General features: G+C 35.8%; 6 protein-coding genes across 6 annotated transcripts in view; 3 read left to right on the forward strand and 3 right to left on the reverse strand.

Annotated features, from left to right (window-relative positions):
- Window positions 1-2,808, forward strand: part of LOC116010454 (histone-lysine N-methyltransferase ATXR2) — a 5,528-nt gene extending 2,720 nt beyond the window's left edge. Inside the window, exons 7-14 of the mRNA XM_031249874.1 lie at window positions 478-565; window positions 750-798; window positions 890-944; window positions 1,204-1,273; window positions 1,364-1,433; window positions 2,042-2,118; window positions 2,306-2,362; window positions 2,436-2,808. Coding sequence (XP_031105734.1) covers window positions 478-565; window positions 750-798; window positions 890-944; window positions 1,204-1,273; window positions 1,364-1,433; window positions 2,042-2,118; window positions 2,306-2,362; window positions 2,436-2,555 — 586 coding nt within the window. The 3' untranslated portion in view covers window positions 2,556-2,808. The remainder of the gene's footprint in view (window positions 1-477; window positions 566-749; window positions 799-889; window positions 945-1,203; window positions 1,274-1,363; window positions 1,434-2,041; window positions 2,119-2,305; window positions 2,363-2,435) is intronic.
- An 86-nt stretch (window positions 2,809-2,894) lies between these two features.
- LOC116010453 (pentatricopeptide repeat-containing protein At1g71460, chloroplastic) lies at window positions 2,895-5,076 on the reverse strand. Its single transcript, XM_031249873.1, has one exon. The coding sequence runs from the start codon at window positions 5,014-5,016 to the stop codon at window positions 2,923-2,925; it is 2,094 nt and encodes a 697-aa protein (XP_031105733.1). The 5' UTR covers window positions 5,017-5,076; the 3' UTR covers window positions 2,895-2,922.
- Window positions 5,077-5,486: 410 nt separating this feature from the next.
- Window positions 5,487-9,419, reverse strand: LOC116008272 (peroxisome biogenesis protein 22-like). The gene is made up of 8 exons (XM_031248672.1): window positions 9,044-9,419; window positions 7,902-8,132; window positions 7,764-7,811; window positions 6,944-7,000; window positions 6,741-6,842; window positions 6,400-6,465; window positions 6,182-6,283; window positions 5,487-5,818 (listed from the first exon to the last, which is right to left on the reverse strand). Exons 1-8 carry the CDS (start codon window positions 9,134-9,136, stop codon window positions 5,714-5,716), a joined length of 804 nt encoding a protein of 267 aa, XP_031104532.1. The 5' UTR covers window positions 9,137-9,419; the 3' UTR covers window positions 5,487-5,713.
- A 1,464-nt stretch (window positions 9,420-10,883) lies between these two features.
- LOC116009721 (cyclin-U1-1) lies at window positions 10,884-12,375 on the reverse strand. The gene is made up of 2 exons (XM_031248843.1): window positions 11,885-12,375; window positions 10,884-11,762 (listed from the first exon to the last, which is right to left on the reverse strand). The coding sequence occupies exons 1-2, from the start codon at window positions 12,328-12,330 to the stop codon at window positions 11,477-11,479; spliced, it is 732 nt and encodes a 243-aa protein (XP_031104703.1). The 5' UTR covers window positions 12,331-12,375; the 3' UTR covers window positions 10,884-11,476.
- A 1,592-nt stretch (window positions 12,376-13,967) lies between these two features.
- LOC116010099 (putative zinc finger protein CONSTANS-LIKE 11) lies at window positions 13,968-15,892 on the forward strand. Its single transcript, XM_031249361.1, has 5 exons — window positions 13,968-14,300; window positions 14,415-14,645; window positions 14,767-14,985; window positions 15,252-15,586; window positions 15,766-15,892. Exons 1-5 carry the CDS (start codon window positions 13,968-13,970, stop codon window positions 15,890-15,892), a joined length of 1,245 nt encoding a protein of 414 aa, XP_031105221.1.
- Window positions 15,893-18,296: 2,404 nt separating this feature from the next.
- Window positions 18,297-22,099, forward strand: LOC116010100. Its single transcript, XM_031249363.1, has 3 exons — window positions 18,297-19,049; window positions 20,548-21,093; window positions 21,968-22,099. Exons 1-3 carry the CDS (start codon window positions 18,297-18,299, stop codon window positions 22,097-22,099), a joined length of 1,431 nt encoding a protein of 476 aa, XP_031105223.1.
- Window positions 22,100-22,115: the final 16 nt, after the last annotated feature.

Below are 22,115 nucleotides of genomic sequence, written 5' to 3' on the forward strand. Positions count from 1 at the left end.
TTTTTTTTTTTTTTTTTTTTTTTTTTTTTTTTTTTTTTTTTTCCCAGTCTTTGCACTTTGCTGCAAGCAAATCTTGAGCAATTCACATGCTTTATGTTGCATTACATGAACTTGCATGTACTATGAGTAATCATTATAGTTTGTTATTTAACACATTCTTCATTCTTGTGATTTTGATAGCAAATTTGAGAATAATTAATTATTGAAATTATAACCAGATATATTTCCATGCCGACTAATTTAAAATTTTGAGGTAATCAAACCATAATTTTTACATGCAATATCCTGATGACACAATGAATGGTCCTGTAAGGCTGTAACTGTGTTGTTTATTCAATTGATCTGTTTCTGTTCCACTTGAGTTGTTATACTCTATTTCTGATAATCTGATAAGTGACTGAGGAGTCAAGGAGTTGTGCTTTAATTACTTGAACTTCTGTTTTTTTTTTCGGGATGAATTTCCAAATTAATTGGCAGGTGGTGGGATTGCATTGCTTTGCCTGATGATGTTCACCATAGTGATGAAGCTGCATTTAGACTGCAAATAAAGGAGCTCGCTAACAAGGTAACCTACCCCCATAGAAAACAAAAAACTCAAGCAAATACAGCAAGGATTGGGTGCTCTACTATTCTAGCTCCAATTCTTATTTTCAAGTTAATGTTGGTGTATTTTGTTGTTCTTTTGCTACTCAAATATTTTAATTATTTATTTGATACTGAAATTTAATTTATAAGTTTCAATTGTTCAGTCTCTGCAGCTCCTGAAGGCAGCCATCTTTGACCAAGAATGCAAGCCATGTATCCTTATTAGTTCTTAATGAACAGACAAATCTTCTTTTCTGCATGATTCTATTAGTATACTAAAATGAATATCCTTGACTATTTCCAGTATTCTCTCTTGAAATTTATGGCCATATTATTGGAATGTTTGAACTGAATAACCTGTAAGTTGTTATCTGTGAATTCTATTCCAGAAAGATTCTTTATGAATTTCAAATGTACTTTAAGGTGAAGCACGTGTAGTGCATGTGAGACCATGAGAAGAATGATGCTTGATTTTGGTTTATTTTTATTTTTATTCCTATACGCTTTGAAGCATAGACAAAGGACATGTTCCAAAAATGGGGTGAAATCGAGCCATTTTTTGGGTTTTTACTTAATGGATTCTGTCTCTCATCATGCCTTAAACCTTGGATGTGACAGTGATCTAGTTGTAGAGTCGCCATTGGAGAATTATTTTCTTCACATTGATGATCTTCCAAGCTCTGAAAAGGTTAGCGTTCAATCCATAAATAAATTATAACTACTTAGCACTCCATATATTGGTGAGCTTTATTTGGATCACTTATATTGTATGTTGCAGAGAGAAGCTGAGCAAATAACACGGCCTCTTTTGGATGCTCTTGGTGATGACTATTCAATTTGCTGTCAAGGTTAGTTTGATTTTGCAAAATATGTAGATAAATCTTATTGGGAATGTCCTGTGCATTACAATGTTCCTTTCCCTTTTTTTCAGTTCTTTCTGATTCTCATGGCCCAAAATTGCAGATTCAGCATTATGCATTTCTTTTTGTACCTGTTTGATAGTTTCCATAAATTACTAATCTTGCAATCATTTAGTAAATTAAATGTGGATGTTATTAAAAAAAAATGGTTTTTCCTTTTTTGTTTTTCTTCTTCCTTCAAGAGTTCAGTTTGGGGGATAAAAATTTCATAACTTGATGAAATATTTTGAAATTTATGTCAAATTAGTGAGAAGTTAAGGTCACTTGCAACCTTGCAAGAGTGAATCATAATATCAGTGAAGCTCTGGTTAACTGTGCTAATCATTGTTTTGAATTTTGCAAACCTTCTGAATTTGATTCTGAGTTGACAATCCTTGTTGATTCGATATCCTTTTGCAACTCTGATCCAGGAGAGATTAGAGAAGGGGGGATGTTGATTAACTTTGCTGCCACCTCAAATTAGAAGATTTTATCTCTCTTTATTATGGAATTTGTTGATTATGAAGTTTGACAGATTATTGTAATTTTGGTGTTAGGTACTGCATTTTTCCCCTTACAGAGTTGCATGAACCATTCCTGTGAACCTAATGCAAAAGCTTTTAAACGAGAAGAGGTACATTCAGAACACTTGTGTAGAGCTTCATATTTATTTGTCATTATGCTATGTTTAGATTGAAAGAAAGACTAATACTGAAACCCTAGTGCCCAACAGTTTCATCTTTTGCATTTTCATGTTTTCAAATTTAAATACCTCGGTGTTTTATGATTATGAATATTTTATTTTCCCTTGTACATATAAGGATTTGGATGGCCAGGCAACAATAATTGCTCTCCAACCGATACAAAAGGGAGAAGAGGTAATCTTTGATAATTTAATCCTTTTTGCCTGTTTCAACGCTGATCATAAATATTTCGTGTCTACATTTCCAGATCACTATTTCATATATAGACGAGGACCTTCCGGTTGAGGAGAGACAGGCATCGCTTGCAGACTATGGTTTCAGATGTAGATGCCGTAGATGCCTTGAAGAAGAGCAATCGAAGGCGTAATTCTAGCTTTATTTTAACTTTGATATGGATCAAATACAACTACATCCCAATTTTCTGTAGTCAGTTTATTCGCTCTTCAATTTCTTGTTACTTCATGATGATAGCATTAGAACAATAGTAAAACACAGCTTCTTAGAATCTGAACCAATTCTTTTTTCCATTGTTTTATGTTGAAGAAAATGTATGTACTTGTATAACATTAAATTTTGACCTTTTTTTCCTTTTAAAAAGTCTCGGATTTGAATATTGTAAATAGAGCTCAATTTTTTTCATATGCTCTAATCTACTAGTAATATTTGTTCAACGTAATGCCAATCTTGATTGGGATGAGACTCGAACTTGAAACCTGTTGAACATTCCTATATCTTCATTCCAATAATGATCTCAAATGTACAAATTTGTCAGCCTTCTCAAATTGACCTACACTATTGAGGAGGCTAATGATGCTGTCATAATGTTCTTTGGATGCTTCAATTTTATATCGTTTGGTCATCAAAGAAAAAAATCTACAGGCCTCATCTGCAAATCCAGCTTGCTCACAAATATGCAGGATTGCCTTGAAGGTAAAGGCATTTGGAGAAGAGCCCTTTGATATCATCTGCTTAAAAGTCTGTAAAGCTTCAACATATTGGCCAGTGAGTCCATAAGCCTCAATGATGGCAGTCCATGTTATTGGTCCTTTAACTGACACTGCATCAAAGGAAAATCTGGCTTCATCAATGGCACCACAGCTGCCATACATTCTAATGGTTTCTGCAGAAACAAAGGGGACACAGGCAAGGTCTTTCTTCAGAACTTGGGCGTGTACTTCTCTTCCGAGCTTCAGATCTCTGAGCTCACCGCAGATTTCCAACATTCTCGCCATTGCAACCGAGTCTGGCCTGTGCTTTGACAGCTGCATTGCCCGGAAAACATCAAGCGCTTCGTGCAGGCTTCCGGATTCGATGTAGGACGATATCATGGCTGTCCACGCGATTACGTTCCTCTTCTCCATCCCCTCGAACACACTCACTGAATATTCGAGCAGACCGCACTTTGCATACATCATCATCAGGGAAGTGGCAACAGAAACATTGGGCAAAAACCCATTTTTCACTGCATATCCATGGATTTCTTTACCTTGCACCAATGCCCTTAGTTTCCCACAAACTGGAAGGACTGTAGCAAGTGTGACAATATCAGGCTTGAAACCTTCCTGTTGCATCCATGTAATAGACCGCAAAGCTTGATCCAATCTCCCATTTTCAACATAACCTGCCAAGAGAGCAGTCCAGGAGACTGCATTTCTCTCCTTTGAACTGTAAAACACCTTCCTTCCTGAGGCCAAATCTCCACATTTGCAGTACATATCTATCAGAGCAGACTGGATAAACAATTGCTTGCTGTAGTCCTTTGTCTTGAGTACATAAGCATGGGCCTCCTGCCCAATTCTCCATGCCCACATTTCTCCAATAACTGGAAGAATTGTAGTCAGAATAACTGAATTAACTTCCAACCCCTCTTCTATCATTTGTCTTGTACACTCCAATGCCTCCCTTTGCAGGCGATTATGAGCGAAACCAGCAATCATTGCACCCCAAGCAACAACATCCCTGTTTTCAATCTCCTCGAAAACCCGGCAAGCAAGATTGATCTTCCCACACTTGAAGTACATATCAATCAGACTAGTTCTGATTATATTACTGCCCAGAAAGCCATTCTTTACCAAAAGTCCATGAGTCTTCAAACCTTGGGAAAATGCAGAAGCCCCAGCAAGACTCTTGATCATACAAGAGAAGCTATATACATTCAACTCCACTCCCTGAGCCCGCATTGCAGAAAACGTGTCTAGAGCTTCATGGTATTTACGGCCACCTAACACGACATTTCCTCTAAGCAGCGCATTCCACGGGTACACACTTCTCACAGGCATTCCATCGAACACCTTCTTTGCATCCTCAACCGCCCCACAAGCCGCGTACATGTTGACAAGCTTTGTCTGCAAAAACTCATTATTTTCAAGCCCATTGATCCGGATATGTGTATGCACAGTCCTGGCTTCGTTCAGGGCCCTCTTCCGGACGCAAGCCTCGATAATGGAAGCGAAAGTGGTGACATTTACAGGAATACCGCGCTGGTCCAAGTAATCAAGAATTGAAAGGACTTCTTTTAGCCTGTTCTGGCGGGCGAAGCTCTGAATATCTTTGTAAACAGAATGTGGGTTTTTGGAGTGAATAGGTATGGAGTCCGGGAAAGCGTCCTGCTCCCGGAATTTTCTTGGCGTTGTTGGTTTCGTTCTTTTCTTGTAGGAACGTTTCTGAGGACTAAGATCGATTGTAGACGATGCTTTGGTCTTGAAAGCATGGTGGTGGTTTTGATGGGCTCTGAGAGAGCTTGGAAGGAGAGAACGGAGATTACGCAGAGTTGGAGGAGGGGGTTTTGGGGAGAGGGAAGTGACGTTATAGTTTGCCATACACTCCATTGCCTTCTTTTCTCTTCAACAAGTCTTATCTTCTCGTCTATTTGGATAGAGCATTTAACGCCCAGGAGTTGATATATACTCCCAAGAGAACTAGGTTCTAAGGTGTGAATTAATCTCATATGTCACAATTAAAAAAAATGTTATAACAATTTCGGAGTAATATTTAATGATGTATTCGTAAATAACTCACAATACATTACGTTTTTTATTATTTAATGTATGGTCAACTTTTTATTTTTTATTTTTGATACAATTTTCTATTTCGCTAATAATATAGTTTCGAGACTCAGTACCAAACTGTATACTTCTACACACAAAAAGCTTAATTCAAATCCAAATCTCAATGTCTTTGGCAAAAATCAAACCTTACCTTAAATCAAACCTTACCTTATTACTAGAACTCTGGAAGCAAATCTTAAGTGAAACTTCGTATATACTAAATCAATGCCCTTGGGGTGAGTAGAATCAAATTTAGCAATCATGGAAAGTATAGAGCTATTATAAACAAGCACCAAATTGGCACATAGAAGAATTTCCAGCGTAGAGTTTTGAGTACCAAACTGGCAGAATCAAGTAGTGTATCCCTGTTTCCTAAAAATGTTACAGCTGCAGGCCAGCAGCTACTCTAAAAAGGGCATCAAGCAAAACAAAACAAAACAAATGACAGATGTATCTAAATCCTTTTACTGATTGTATTTTAAACACAACCAAAGAACTGCTCCAAGGAAGTTGAGCTGAACACGTTTGAAGCAGCTCGCTCTGGCTTAGTTGGTGAAATGTGAAGCTGATACTTGATGAATCTCTGCACCCATTACCACAAGTAAATACAAAAATACATTAAATTGAATGGTGTATACACACACACATTCACTTAAAATGGCAGATATCGAGAAATAGGTATCTATACACATGTAATCCCGATATAAAAGACTTCTGAAGTCATTTTTATGTACACGAGATTTCATCATATTTATAGTATCTCTATGCCATTTTGTAAGAGAGAATGCCATTCTGGAGTCTGCAGAAACATATAAAACAGTACATTGTCTCCTAAAACAGGTCTGCACATATCTAACTTCACCATATTTATAGTATCTCTATGCCATTTTGTAAGAGAGAATAGCATCTAAAGAATATTATATTGCTAAAAAGAATAAAAATGTACCGCTAACTGGGTTACAATTTCTGGATTTGTGTCAATATGCCAATCCGGTTCCAGTTGCCTAACAAAAGATGTCCGACCATTTTCAGTGCTACAAAAGAGAACCTGCACAAGCAGTAGTAAAATAAATAATAATAATAATAATAATAATAATAATAATAATAATAATAGAGATTAAAGAAAAAAATAAAACAAAAGGAGAAGTTAGAAGATCTAGATACCTTGTCCTTCACCAAGCCACCAGATGTAAATACTCCGGCATCTTCTAAAGCCAGGAGGACCTTTTTCTGCAAATAACACCTCATCACATAATTAAGGAGGAAATTTTTGGATTATATGTATGTTGCATAGAAAACATCATTGGACCAGTAATAATGTAAATCTAGTGCAAGCCAAGAAACTACTCCACACAATTAAAAATATGGATGATGGGTTCAAAAGCCAGATTCTATGAATAATAGGGTCCAACGCAAAATGCAAGTTTTCTTCAGAATATTAAACATTTAAACATTCCTAGTTGAGCTTTCTAGCTCATTATAATAAGCTAAGAATGAGCACTTACTTCACTTTCATCATCCAGAACTCTCTCCATTAGATAAAGATCACAACATTTGGTGATTTCTAGCAACACTTTCAGCACAGAGGGTTTTACTGTTGCTTGTTTCTACAAACAAAGGTGCACTTTGTTAAATGCATGATTAACAACTGTCACTAAAGAGTAAAGACACTAACAAATGGTGAAGAAATGAAAAAAACAGAAATAACCTGAAGCTCCTCTGGGCTAGTTTCCTCGAGGATCACGCCAAGTAACTGACAGGTTACCTGCACAGTAAAATAAGTAAATGTGTCAGATGACTTGTGATATACTATGCAATGAAATAGCATTTACTTTGGTTTATTTATTAATTTATTTATCTATTTTGGGGGAGTCATCTCTATACTCAATACTGGTTATATGTTCACTCTCCAAGTAATCCACAAATTGTCAAAATCGGTACACTATCACCAACGATACAGTAACACTCTGCTGACAGAAAAACCAAGTCAAGGAGATGTAAATGCCCTTATATGCCTGGTAAATTTTTATTATAAGAAGCTAAAGAACATTTTTAAAATAGGCATGTAGTTTCAACAAATATTCACAGAGATATGATTAGTATGATAAGCAATGATATCAATCTAACAACGCAAAGAAAGGAGGCCTACTATAATCATATTTGTGCTGTTCCAAGCAAAATCAAGTTGCAAAAGATGATAATTGTTCCAATCAATTAGAGGACAACGGAGGATCTTGCTCAAAAGAAAAAGGCCAAATTTGGTTGAGCTTATTTTCAGCTTATCTAGTACTTTTTACTATATATGGATATGCTTAAGGAGAGTTTATGGGTTTTGAAAAGTTAGTTTATTTTTATAAGCTGTTCCAAGGTTTTATCAGAAAAAAGCTAAAACTAAATTGAGGCAACTTAAAATGGCAAGACCTTATACGCCTTTGTACACTTGTTAGGAAGTGCTTATTTTAAGTTCCTTATCCAAACTAGACCATAGTCTGTATGGAACAATGAATGAAAAGATTATAGAAGTTTACCTTCCTCCCTTCACTCAACCTTTGCCTAACTATTTGCCCAAGTGTTGGCTGCAAAAGCAAGGGTAGAAGGATTGATTTAATTAATATGTTTTACACATAAAAAGAATTTTCTTTTAGTTTGGAAAAAAGGTCACTCACCTTTACAGGCTGAAAAAACTCATCAATAACATTTTGTGCTCTTGAATTCTCTGGCGAAGGGTCACTTGCAGATGTTGTTACATTTGCATTTGTGTTACTGCTTGCACTAGAACTACTAGGTGCACCAGTTTGCCGCTTAGGCCGTCTTCTTTGACTGGGTGATCTCAATACTCTCCAGGTAAACACTACTGCAAATGCAAGACCTGCCAAAGCCCCAATTGATCTAGAATCCTGAAATTAGGCAATATACATTTTGATCAGCAAATTTCAGCAGTATTAAGGGAAAAAAGGGAAAGGGCAATTTCATGGTCCACAAAAATGTATTACAAGTCAAAAACTTGTCTAAAAGCAATGTCACCAAAAAACAACCAAGGCAAAAATTAACCACTATAGACAAAGTACCATTTTATATACCCCCCAAAAAAATCCCTTGTTGTTCACCCCAATTGGGGAGGTAAGGGTTGCATTGGATGAGTCATGCCAACACTATTGCATTCCATAAGATCTACTTAATAGATGCCATATCTTATAGAACATCCAAAGAGGATGAGCTGATAGGTTATAACAAGTTCATTTCATGGAGTCAATCAGACTCAAATTCAGTAAAGCATTTTGCTGGGTAAACATAAAAGCAAGGCCTTTACTTCGGTTATATGGAACACAGACTCCCAAATGTAAAGAACTAAAGCCATCAAAGAGGGGCTATATCACTAACTTATTAAAAAAATATGAACTTGATTGTATTCAAACAAGTTCTCAGAAGAGCATACCAGTCCAAAGAACCTAGCATCGCACTTGGTAGTACAAATTTAAAGTAAAATTCCATAATCAAGTGTGATACGACATTAGTTTGAGAATCAAGCCTTACAGTATTATAAAAACAGCATTGAACACAACAACCTAAACTTGTCCACAACTGAAATCCATTCCATCAGTAAGCCAATTTAACCGTCTACTGGCCCTAAAATGCATTTCTCAAACTAATAAAGTACCATTTTTTTTTCCTAGAAAAACCAATCATTTGTTCTTAAACTAAAAAAGACTAAATATTTGTCTGAATAATGTGAGGATCAAAACCTTTTCTCAACATCAAATAGGAAACTTATACTAGGAAGAGAGGTATAAAGAAAGAGGGGGCGAACCAGGGAATGAAAGACATTGGATATCTTGACAGTGAGAAAAGCGCCGAAACGCTTGATGAGCTGAGTAAAATCGTCTTTGGGGTAATCTGCCATGCCAAATTGAGATTCAATTCTTAGAATTCAGCGCGGAGGCAGGCACACACGACGTCGTTTGGTAGACCGAGTCTTTCCCAATGAAGAATATCAATCAATTGATAAGCCCTCTCAACAGTTGAGCTGCTTCATGCTGAATGTTCTCCAATTTGGGTGGTTTTAGAGAGAGACGAGAAGAGGCTTAACAAACACGATAGATCTCGCCGTCGACGATGTCGAAGACCGAGAAAGAAAAACAGCTTTACTTCGAGGCCATATATCTTATTTTCTTTTAATCTTTTTCTAGTACTAGGAATTGCGACATGAAAAAATAAATATGATTCCAATTTCCAATGCTACTTGGTCAAATTTTATTCATTTATTTATACCTATAACGAATTAAATACGGAGTATTACGTAGTAATTTATTTTGAAACTATATCCAAATAGCACCTTCATGACTTTTTAACTTTTTTTAATATTTGTTAATTTATAAAAGTGACAGATTTACTATTCATTAATAAAAATCATAATATCTTAGTTTACACTTTTATGTCTTTTTATATTTATAAACTAATTCAATAATTAATTTTATTAAACATTTTAATTTCAATTAGTAAACATTATAAACATTGAGTGTGTCTTGGTAAAACTTGAGAGCTGAGATTGCAAATAATTAACCACGCATTTAATATCAGTAATTTACAATACAATAAACTTGAGCACATTTTTAAAAAATCTTGAATACACTATTCGTTATCATCAGATACCGTCTCAAATTTTTGTCAAGTGCATGCACAAACTTTGTAATAATTACAAAACTATAATATTACCATGTTTTTCCCTTTACTTCATGTTTTTCAATGATTGAATAACACAAACGTACAGAATAAATCATTCTATTTTTTTAAACATTGTTCTTATATAATCATTATTGAGTAAAATGCGTGTATATATGTATGTATGTATATAAACTTTAAGTATTATATATATCACATACCTCAGTATACTTCAATATCAATATTGGCATGCATTATTTTACCTTTTATTTTTACATCCAAAAACGAAATTTCTTAGACTTTTTAACTCTTTTTTTTTAATTGCTAGAATGAACTTAAGTTAGTCCACTTGACTATGACATCATAATTATTTTCAATATGTAATCTGCGTGCTATTTTTTAGCCTCGAAAGAATTTGAAATGCCCAATAGATTATAGGTTCCTTCAGGACATCACCTGTATATTTTTGCGTAAAAGATATTCACCACTATAGAACTAAGCTTAGAAATTTTGTTATTTTTTTAACGGCACTTGAATTAAGCTTGAGAAGACTCAATAAGGTATTTTTTTCAACAAGTCAGACTCTACATATTTATTATTTGTTTGACTATGTCTTACTATTTATTAGTCCGTATATTCTACATGTATTAATTGTACCAAGATTGTACTTTTACTTTGATCGTGGACAGACATAATTAATGCTATTGTGCACCAATAAAGTTTCTCGTATTACATAAATAATTGTGATAGACTGCATATGTAATTTAAGACATATACATGTGGTGCATGTTTAGTGATTTATAGAAAAAGAATTATAAATATATTTGTCCTTTTTATTTTTAGAATGCTACATTTGTTGTAACATTGTAAGAATTTTCCTTAAACAAGAATAAATAAAGAATTAGTTGATCAAAAGAGCAAATACAAATTTTGATCTTATGAGTATTAGTAAAATGACAGTTATGGTTTACATGTTTAATTCTTACAAATTTTCATCTACAACTATTGTTTTAGTACCAATTTTCACTCACAACTATTGTTTTAGTACCAAAATTCATCACGTCGGTTACTCTTTCGTTTAAAACATGCTGAAATATAAAACTATTAAAGGTATTTTCGTCTTTTTTAAATTAAGATCCCAATTTGAACATGGATAAATGGATTTAAGCAATAAGATCAATATCAATTCGTAGTTTTTCTCCTCAAATTAAGGTAGGATGAGGAGAAGAAGTGCGAATTGGGATCGATCTTAGTACTCAAATTTCTTTATTCATGTTTAATTTGGGATCTTAAGTTGAAAAATGACGAAAATATTCGTAAAGGTTTTAGTTTTCAGCATGTATTAAATAGAAGGGTGACCGGTGTGATAAATGCATGTTGACACTAAAACAATAAGTGTGGATAAAAATTAGTACTAAAACAATAGCCATGCACGAAAATTGGTAGGAATTAAATATGTGGATCAAAATTTTCATTTTACTAATACTCTTGAGACTAAATTAGTAGTAAAGAGAACGATTAACAAAATAACCATACAGATTCAGATAGTATAAAGAAAAAGAGACAACTCTAATCAAGTTGATCAATCTGCAAAGTTAGGCGGCGGCAAGGGCGAAGAAGCGTGCTTAGTATCATCGTCAAGTGCATATGCTTCAACTCCTCTTTGAATGATATTCAGAATTGTGGCGTCGCCGCCAATGCCATTGCACTGCAATATTTCCTTCTCCAAGTGCTGGCAATAGCACTCAAAAACTTGAGAGCTTACAGAGACCCCAAAATCCAGCAAGAAAAGTAGCTCTATCTCCAGCTTGTTTAGCTCTGCGTTACTTACTCCCCCAACCCTAGCAAAGAACGCATTGTTGTAGTGCCTGCGCACACAAACCATATATATATATATATATATATACACAATCATAATTAAGCTTTACGACACACAGAAAGAGCTAGAGATCAGAGCATATTAGAGATTATAATGATGTTCTTAACTTACTCGTCGTCCAGAATCTTGGAAGCCACCATGACGCACGTGACAAGCAACCTATGAACATTTAGGGAGATGACAAGAGAGTTGGGGTACTTATGAGCCAATCGGTCCATGTAAACGTAGCCTACCACGAAGCAGGACGGGCTGCAATTTGTGTACTTGTAAATCCTCTCGATGTACTTCGGAATACTAATGCTCGGCGCTCTCACGCCGTGAAATGCGTTCAGACTTTTCCCTAGCCGGAAACCTGCTGATGACGACGACGACGAAGAAGACGACCCGTCGGTATTATTTTCCGTGCCGCCGTCGAGGCAGAGCAGGGCAAGGCGGTCGTTACGAGCCACCAACTTCTCCAGGACGGAGGAGAGGATGGTGAGGACTCGGGGCGTCGTCGTCTCCGCCTGGGTCGGCCCCGGCAGGGCGGGGAAGGGGTTGTCGCCTTCCTCTAACATCTACACCGTACCATTATTATTGTCCATCTCAGCTCAGACTACATGCCGATGATGATTTAGATGGCTATGAACCAACCGGTGGTTTAAAATTTACGTTTGTTCGCTCGCACGCTATCCTGTTTGCTTAATTGTGACGTGGCACTTTCCCGTACATAGGAATTAAACGCTGCGTTTTAAGGAGTATTAAAACTGGACTGGAGTCACTAAACTCTAGTTCTTGGCTTCTTGCATGTACTAATTCATGATTGCCAAGAGTCACGTGCATGCTTATCTTACCACTGCACATGTCTATACTCTACTGGATGTTTTTCTTTAGGTGTCAATTCTATTTTTTTTTTTTAATAATTCAGGTTTAATTTCCAATGAATGATTCAGTTTATATCTTGGATCCCCATGAACCTGCGTCCAAGACTATAATAAATAAAGGAGATAAATCTCAAATTTTTCAATTAATTTCAAGTTCCCTAGCTACCACTTGTAAATTTACGCGAACAAAAGGGTCCATTTCTATATCATGGATCATATGTTTTTTTTTTCTTCAAGTATTTAAAAACTTAAAATGATCATTTTTAACCCAAAACGCTAGAGTTTCATATATTCACTTTTGCATGATATTGTTTAGAAATAACGAAATTTCTAGTTGTGAGGTTACTCCAACATGAATGTTCAAGTCTTTATGAGCATATATAGGAAGCTAATGCTTAGATCATGTTGAAATAATTTGAAGCCTAATTCTTGATATTGACTTATTTACCTATTTCAAAATTTGATTGACTATTTAAATTAAAGAAAGTGGTATTTACACCACACAATGTAAGAAATACAATTCCAACCATTAAAACAAATAAAGTTAACACCTTTAATTTGATTGAAAAAAAACAATATCCATCAGCTAGATTTGATGCCATACAAATAGGAGTACATGTTTTTCAACTTAACTTCCTCTTTAGTAAAATTTTGACGTTATGCTTGTAATTAAAGGCCAATAATGGCATTATAATTTTAGCATTTAAAATATTAATTTAAAAAAAATGTATTTTTAATCTTAAATTACAGGCTTACAGCTACTCTGATGCTCCCGGCACCCCCAAGTTCCCAGCGCGAAAGGCGGAGAGAGCGAGTCCCCGTGGCCACGAACATAAATATCTGCAGATCTTTGTCTGATGAAGGATGACCCCATGTTCCCATTATTCCAATAACCAGCTCAGCAAACAAATCATTTTCTAGTGCTGTGCTTTACCCACGTGTCGGCCTCTCCGGGCCCCAGACCGCGTGCGTAAAATACCAACCAAGAATTTTCTCCATTAGAACTCCCGCTCAGATCAGTGGCAGAGGATCAAACAACCAACAAAAACAAACTCAACATTCAATGCTTAATTAGTTTCATGCCTAGCCTGCATGCATGAATGCCATGAACAATTCCTTTCATCACAAGAAAATTAAACTCCAATCCCGGCTAGTGATTCAAATATAATCGTCAAGCGAGGCTGTGTTACGTTGGTTTGAGCAATGGGTTATCGTTTTCCTGTTTCGCTTCTATGGTTTCTTGATGTTTAGTTAATTATTTGGCAGAATTGTTAGGTTGATAAGATAGAATTCTTTCTGGGGGAAATAATAATCTTTATAGATAGATAAATATGGAGCCTTTATGTGAGTTTTGTGGGGTGGTGAGGGCAGTGGTGTATTGCAAAGCGGATTCAGCGAAGCTATGCCTACATTGCGACGGTTGTGTGCACTCTGCCAATGGCTTGTCGCGGCGGCACCAGCGATCATTAATTTGCGACAAATGTAATTCGCAGCCGGCGATGGTGAGATGTATGGACGACGACATTTGCATATGTGAGGCCTGTGATTGGGGCGGAAATGGGTGTTCCGGGCAGGCCCACCGGCGCAAGGTGTTGAGTGCCTACACCGGCTGTCCTTCTCCGGCTGACTTCACCAGGATGTGGTCTTCGGTTCTTGAAGTTCCGGTGGAGAATAATAATAATAATGTGCCGCCCCGCCGCTTTGATAATAATAACGCGTCTAGTAGCAGTATGTACGTGATGAATAATGATAACAACAACATTAATAACAATAATGAGAATAAAAATGGTAATTCAAATTTAGCTCCCTGCTCGGTTGACTTGAATAAAGGCAATGGTGATCAACAAGGATTTTCAGCTGGGCTAGTTGCCAGCAGGCTCAACGAGTTGGCTTCGTGTCTCAAGTTCGATCCCTGCAGGATAAATCCCTCTCTTATGATCCCGCCGCATCATCCGTTGACGCCATTTGGAAGAGATCACGCCGGCGAATCTAGTCTGCTAAATAATAAGGTCAATGAAACATCATGAATTAATTAATTATATATGTTAACTAAATCTCAGCCTGGGCATTGCTTAATTTCTAGTTTGTTTTAAACATGCTTGGTTTTAATTTAATTTGTGTGATGTTTAGGGATGTGGCAATGCTAAGAATAATCTGGAGCTTCCTGAAGGTGATGGCATTTGCCAGGGCGTGGACGCCGTTGACGTTTCACTGAATTTGAATGACTACGAGATGTTCAACGGTCTGCAACAAGGTCAGCCAAGATACAACGTTAACGGCGAAGATGTAGGAATGGGTTGCCTGACCACAATGGAGAAGAACTCCGGCACTGAATCCAGCAGCCATGTTGTAAGTGCTCTCATCTTCAGCTTCATTCATTTCTATTATATACAAGGGAGGGTCCAGGTGATAACAGTTTCTGAATACCTTCACAACACCTTCTATCTTGAAAAATCAAAACTAGAATTTTATCATTAATAAAGTTTTAAGATTGCAATAATTATAAAATGAACTACTTTTAAAAGTTTTCAATAATTATTAAATTGACATAGCTTTTTTTTTATATGTAAAATTCAATGATTTTCATTAAATCGTAACTTTATTATATTGTGCAGACTTCGTCTTCAGGACGGCAAGAGTGCATTGGTTTAGAGTGGTTACCTATAGGAAGTTCAATTAATTTGGTACCTGCGATGAACTGCATGCTTATGAATCCTCCTCCTAGCACCACCTGCAAAAAAAACAATGGCTTAGGACTCCCAACAGGACAGCAGCAAGCAGCTCATTCGCTATCCAACATCACTACCGGCGATAGTAGCGTTGCAGATTATCAAGATTGCGGATTGTCGCCGGCTCTTCTCAACCGCGGCGGCGACTTCCAAGTCAGCTGTAGTCCACAGGCAAGGGACAAAGCCAAGATGAGATACCACGAGAAGAAGAAAACAAGAACGTATGTCAAATCTATACATATATATACTACATATTTTTGCACCTTTCAAATTCACCGATAATAACTTGCCTGCAAACCAGACCTTTGACATGGGATTAGCTCTAATACCAAATTGAAGCATAAGCCTAAGCTAATAGTTGGATTACACATTTAACTTGCCTAGTCATGTTTTCTCGCAGGTTTGAGAAGCAAATAAGATATGCATCTCGTAAATCCAGAGCTGATACTAGAAGACGGGTAAAAGGTAGATTTGTTAAAGCTGGCGAAGAGTATGATTATGATCCGCTAATCACCAAGAAGGCATGATTGAAATGTTTAAGGTAGATTATTGCACGGATGTTGGTTCAATAATCAAGGTTATGATATTGGGAGATGGCCTCGATCAGCAGTGGTTCCATTAATTGGCTAATTCTTAAGGTTATTAAATAGATGTTTGATCACAGTATAGACAGTAGTAGTACGTTAATTGCGAAGATATATACACATGAATGAACAATACTATCAAATATCTATCTATCCTTGCTGCCGCGCGCCACCGCCGCCGCCATTCTCATCGCTGCAGCTATATATGGAAGAAAAATAAAGCTAGGTTTCTTCCAGTTTGAAGTGTTGTCTTTCCTTCATTCCCTGCAGGCAATAAGTTCCAGGCCAGGGGGATTCTATATATGCTCGGCTCGTTTAATAAGTTTTCATATATAAATAAGGGAAGTTATGCTTTGATTTCCATTCAACCCGTATTGGAATGGAAGTGTTTTATTTCTATTCGATCTTGTCTTGATGTAATTTTATTATGGAGTTGTTGGAATGAAATAACGTATTTTGGCTCCGAATTAATAAGATTTGTGAGTTACGTTGTTGGACTATAATGATAAGTCCAACAAAATGAGCACACTTTTAATTTGACTCATATTTAATATGTTGATTCATTTTTTATTTTTTTTACGTATTTGTCTTAATTATTTTGGAGTTTAAATTATTAAATTTCTTATATTGTAATTGAAAATAGTCATGAAGGGCTTCTAATGTGTTTTCATTGGGATGATTTCAACGGTATTAGAAAGTCAACTGAATGAGATACAACTCTTGTGAAGGTTACAAAGTCAAAAACTGAAGTTATGAGAGTCAAAATCTGCTTAGAAGTTAAAATTGCGCTGCAAAATTACTTAAATGCATAATGCATGTATTTGATGTGTCAAAAGACAAGTTCAACGCGTTGAAAGCCAAATTATATTAATCCATTGCTTTTTTACTCATATTTTCTCCTTTTTCTTTTTCAAATTTAATTATTTAGCCCTAATATCGAACTATGTTGCCCCTTGGCCTACCAAGTAAAGAGCGATTTGATATCAATTTATCTATATAACTTTGTTAATTTGAGGCAATTTATAAAGTGAAAAATGAAAATAGACATTTATCTATATAACTTGACATGTTACAATTTATTCATGGATCAAATTATACCATAAAACACTTAAAACTAAATTGTTCACTCTTATGTATGGGTCACTTACTTACTATCTAGCCCGGTTTAGTACAATTTGGTTGGCGAAAAAGTCTAATAACCTCCTAGCCACATCAGTACTCAATCAATTATTATATTGTAGACCATTATTCACATGGTAAGGTAAATCATTGACATAAAAATTCATTTTTAATATATCACATGTTCATTTATAATAGGTTAATTATATTTTAATACATGTTCATTTTTAATATATATACTACTTAAAAGTTTATATACAAAAAATGAACCCACAATTACTAAAAATGAATTTATATTAGGGATTCACCTTACCAGGACCCATGGTGTAATTTGCCGAGCTCAATAAATGTTGTATTGTCTTCATTCTGTTTTGACTTTTGATGTTGTTCTACCCCAAATAATGGTACCCATTTGACTCAATTCTATCACACCATATATGACATGATGACACATTATCAAATTTAATTTAAATGTTATATTATTATTATTATATTTTGGTGTGAAATGACATTGACATTGACCGTATCAATATTATATACATTTTACTTATAGATTGATACAATTTCAAGCAAAAACCACTTCGAGGAGATGTTATGTTGACTAATGACTCAAATAAGAGAAGGAGAGAAAAAATACGAGGGGAGGTTGTAATATTAAAAGAGATAAGATAAAAAGAATATAGGGAGGGAGAAAATAAAGAGGTATAGTAGGGATCGGAAATATAGAATGAAAGCAAAAATATAAAAAGGCTATATTATTATTCTGATTTACTAATTATCTTTTTACAATATATGAAACCTATTATTTATAAGATTATTGTATTCTTCCTATAGTCTAAGTCTAACTAATTCTAATGATATAACAATTCTTATTCTAATGTCCCCCTAATTCTAATAATATAGTAATTCTTATTATAATGTTACTCTAATTCTAATAAATTCTTTCTTTAATATAAAAGATAGTAATAATTTCATTTTTTTAATTATGTTTTTGCATATATACAGTTCTCCTGATCCGTTAAAGTTTGATGCAATCCACTGCCTTATTAATAACAATGGTGGCATATTAATGGGAGAAGTAGTAACTCTTGGAGATTTTTGTTCTTCTCTTCTCCCAATTCTTGTTCCAATTCTTGAAATCTGGTGTGAGATTATGTAGCATTATTCTTTATTTGAAGTGTGGTTTTGGCATCTGAAAAAACTGATGAGTTTGAGTCGCGTCCTCAGGATGACCAAAACCATTTTTTACTTCAAACAAGTTTTCATAATTGTAACCTTTGCCTTAATCTTCTTCTTCGTTCTCAATTACCACATTAGTCCACCCCCGGTTTTCTACAGCCTATCGTCCTTGAGCGCCGCCGCCGGAGACACCACGCCCACCGCCGCCCGCCACCTCTTGTTCGCGATCGCTTCCTCCACGAAGACTTTCCCCGGGCGGAAAGATTACATCGGCCTGTGGTACAGAACGAATTCCACCCGGGCGTATGTGTTTTTAGACCGTGATCCACTGGGAGCTGAAAACGTCTCCGATCCGGCCCTGCCGCCGATTCTCATCCACGAGAGCACGGCCGGCTTCCCCTACAATAACAGCAAGGGCCACCGCTCGGCCGTGGCCATAGCGCGGATGGTGAAAGCGGTGGCGATGCGCAACGAGTCGGACGTGAGATGGTACGTTTTCGGGGACGACGACACGGTGTTTTTTGTGGAGAATGTGGTCAGCGCTTTGTCAAAGTACGACCACGAGGAGTTGTACTACATCGGGGCCAACTCGGAGAGTTACGAACAGAATGCTTATTTCTCGTTCGACATGGGATACGGCGGCGGAGGTTTCGCTCTCAGCCACGGTTTGGCTAAGGTTTTGGGTGCGGTTTTGGATTCTTGCATCGTACGTTACCCGCATCTCTACGGCAGCGATTCCAGGATTTTCGCTTGCTTGGCGGAGCTGGGCATCGGCTTAACACATGAACCTGGATTTCACCAGGTACATATACATAGTTCAGTTATTCTTTAAAACTTCTAACATGTGTATACAAATAACTCAATTAGTTTCTGTGTAACATATTAAGGAAAATAATGTAGGAGTTACACTTAATGGGGTGGAATTATACTTCAGACACTAAAAATAATTGAGTCACTCTGATTTACCTGGATTATTCCGATAGAGTTTCAGGTAACAAAATTTTACGTTTTGTGTAAGGTTAAAAACTTATAAACTTCAACCTAACTTTTTATGGACATTCATAAGAGCAACATTATCAATGGTTTTTTGGAGATAATGTCAGATCTTTTGCCATGTTGGAAGGAGAGAGGAGAAGAGAGAGAGGGTGAGAGAAGCTCTGTAAAAATGGAGTTATTAGCATAGTAAATCTGACAAAACATAGCACAGTAAATCTGACAAAACATTGAAGGAAGCTTCGTCGCTGCGCCCACCGGGCGCGTGCGCACGTGCCAGGTGGTGGGCGTGATCTTTTTTTTTTTTTTGTTTTAAAAATCATTTTTGTTTTTTCTTTTTTTTCTCTCTCCCATTTTCTTTTTCTTAATCACACTTACAAAAACTCCTAAAATACCGCGAAATAACTCCATTGATGGTGATGCTCTAAGGAATATTATCTAAATAAAATCAATAGACGACCAGTTTTGTTTGAAATTAGAAGAGAAAAAGTATAGAAACTTTTTTATTAAGTCAAAGCTATTAATGTAGGTTTATTGCCGAGAAAATAGAGGGAGATAATAGTGGTTATTTCTTGGGAAAGGGAGAAAGATATATTTTGACCCTATAGGGGGTCCACCTCCATTATCTTGGAGTTTTATGCATTTTAAACACGAGATGAGTAAATCCCTACCGTAAATACATTACTAATTCGTTTCAAATTTAAAGCATAATTAAATGCACATGTAATAGCTATGACTTGTTGGTCAAAGTCATTATTTAGGATGATAAATATTCACATCGGATTACATAAAAATTAAAGATGACAAATTGAAGCTTGACTTATATTTTTTATATTGATACCTTTATATTATCTATCTATACATTTAAACACTAAAGCAAGATTTTGTGAAATTTATGTTGCATTATCACATTGGATAAAACAATTTTTATTTTTATCTTCTCTTTTTTTTTTTTTTTGGGTAAATGGATTTCAGGTCATGGGTTAGGCCACCTTAGCCCAAAATCAAGACGAAGGAGTTTATAATTAGGAAACAAATAAATAATTAGTAAGAAATAACTTAAAAATAAAATAATTTAATAAACTAAAATAACTTGATAGTATTTGCTTCAGACTTTTTAATAGTCTTTACAAGTCTACTAATATTTAAAAATTTATACTCGTACATTTTTATATATATTACCTTTTCCTTTATATAAATAGTTAAATTCAATTTTTGATCTCAAATTTTTTAACTTTCTCTATATATTTTATTCTCCTGAATTAGATTAAATTTTTTATACGATTATATATGAATTGAAATTACAGACAGATGTATGGGGAAACCTGTTTGGATTTCTGACATCACACCCACAGTCCATTCTGCTATCTCTGCATCACTTGGACGAAGTGCAGCCACTTTTCCCCAACATGTCAAGGCCCCAAGCTCTCAAACATTTCTTCACCGCCGTGGACGCAGATCCGGCCAGAATCTCCCAGCAAACAATCTGTTACGACCAAAACAACTCCCTCTCAGTCTCCGTCTCCTGGGGATACGCAGTCCAAGTTTACCAGGGCTACTATCCTCTGCCCGACCTTCTTTCGGCGCTCAGAACCTTCCTGCCATGGGATAAGGACAGGGGACATCCCCGGTTCATGTTCAATACCAGACCGGTTCCTTCTGATCCCTGCCAAAGACCGCTCCTCTTCTTCCTCGACACTGTTCATTCTAATGGAACCACTAATAATGTTTGGACAAGGTATTCTAGGCATGGTCTGGTACAAAGCTGCAACACACATGACAAGTTACTAATGGATTTGAAGGAGATCAAAGTGTTTTCTAAAAGGTTGGATGTTGATGATGCTAGACTACAGGTAATTAATTAATAATTTTAATTAACTATTGTTACGTTTTTAAATGGATTGGTAATTATTTTTTGGAGATATTATTTCAGGTCAAAGCTCCGCGACGGCAGAGTTGTGACATTACATGGTCTTCGGATACAACAATGGATATTAGGATTAGACCTCGTGGGATAGATGAACTAACGACAATGTTCACGTAAAGTAAATTATCATGCTACCTCAAATTGTTCGTATACATAGATCAGTACTTACATTAGATTCACCAGATCAACAATAGCTAGCTAGGATTATATTATTCAATTTCTGCAGTGAAACCTAGTACGTATAGTTTAATATTTTTAATTTTTTTTTTAAAGAAAATTTTTAGGAAATATCATTTACATTTTATTCTAGCTACTATTGAATTGGGATCTCACCCTACAAGAAACGGATACTAATGCAGTATGATGACTTGGAGCACTAAATTAACCTTTCTTTGCGGAATAAAAAGCCATCAATTTCTTGATCTGTGAAAAATGAGATTCACATGCATGCATATGTATGATTTACACTTAAAGTTAAGTAAAAAAAAGCATATGATGATCCCACTTTTTTTTTAAATGATTAGAAAAATTTGCATCCACTAGGTGTGCAATGAATTAAACTAGTCTATGTTATACAAACATAAATATGCAATCCAACTACCAGTTTAGCCTTTTAATTGAAATGAATTTTAGTTGAAATGGAACACATACTCATCAAAAGTAATCAGTTCGTGTTAAGCATAAAATATATAAATATGTGCAGTCCAATGATGAACCCCTTCAACATAGGGGCATGTGTAAACTAGTAATACACTCGAACTATTTCCTTTTGTAAATGTGACATGCATGCATGCATCCAGGCAGATGTAACTGAATTTGTAAGGAAAAAAAGAAATTGTCCAAAATTTTCTACTTTGCTTGGAGCGAGGATTGCGGTTTCAAAGCGTGGTTATACATGTTCAGAACCTGCGAAAAACATTATATACCAGTGAACATTAAAATCTCCCT

This window comes from Ipomoea triloba, chromosome 2, assembly GCF_003576645.1.
Source record: "Ipomoea triloba cultivar NCNSP0323 chromosome 2, ASM357664v1".
Lineage (NCBI taxonomy): Eukaryota > Viridiplantae > Streptophyta > Magnoliopsida > Solanales > Convolvulaceae > Ipomoea > Ipomoea triloba.

What these genes read in the sequence shown, in the direction of transcription:
- LOC116009721 (XM_031248843.1), bottom strand. Translation starts at nt 12,330, where the DNA reads ATGTTAGAGGAAGGCGACAACCCCTTCCCCGCCCTGCCGGGGCCGACC. An exon ending in TCCAAGATTCTGGACGACGA is followed by an intron (nt 11,763 to 11,884) that starts GTAAGTTAAGAA and finishes TTGTGTGCGCAG; the next exon opens with GCACTACAACAATGCGTTCT.
- LOC116010453 (XM_031249873.1), bottom strand. Translation starts at nt 5,016, where the DNA reads ATGGAGTGTATGGCAAACTATAACGTCACTTCCCTCTCCCCAAAACCC.
- LOC116008272 (XM_031248672.1), bottom strand. Translation starts at nt 9,136, where the DNA reads ATGGCAGATTACCCCAAAGACGATTTTACTCAGCTCATCAAGCGTTTC. An exon ending in TTCTGGATGATGAAAGTGAA is followed by an intron (nt 6,466 to 6,740) that starts GTAAGTGCTCAT and finishes TGTTATTTGCAG; the next exon opens with AAAAAGGTCCTCCTGGCTTT. An exon ending in AAATTGTAACCCAGTTAGCG is followed by an intron (nt 5,819 to 6,181) that starts GTACATTTTTAT and finishes TAATGGGTGCAG; the next exon opens with AGATTCATCAAGTATCAGCT.
- LOC116010100 (XM_031249363.1), top strand. Translation starts at nt 18,297, where the DNA reads ATGACCAAAACCATTTTTTACTTCAAACAAGTTTTCATAATTGTAACC. An exon ending in ATGAACCTGGATTTCACCAG is followed by an intron (nt 19,050 to 20,547) that starts GTACATATACAT and finishes TTGAAATTACAG; the next exon opens with ACAGATGTATGGGGAAACCT. An exon ending in TTGATGATGCTAGACTACAG is followed by an intron (nt 21,094 to 21,967) that starts GTAATTAATTAA and finishes GCATGCATCCAG; the next exon opens with GCAGATGTAACTGAATTTGT.
- LOC116010099 (XM_031249361.1), top strand. Translation starts at nt 13,968, where the DNA reads ATGGAGCCTTTATGTGAGTTTTGTGGGGTGGTGAGGGCAGTGGTGTAT. An exon ending in CTTCGGTTCTTGAAGTTCCG is followed by an intron (nt 14,301 to 14,414) that starts GTGGAGAATAAT and finishes AACAATAATGAG; the next exon opens with AATAAAAATGGTAATTCAAA. An exon ending in GAGAAGAAGAAAACAAGAAC is followed by an intron (nt 15,587 to 15,765) that starts GTATGTCAAATC and finishes GTTTTCTCGCAG; the next exon opens with GTTTGAGAAGCAAATAAGAT.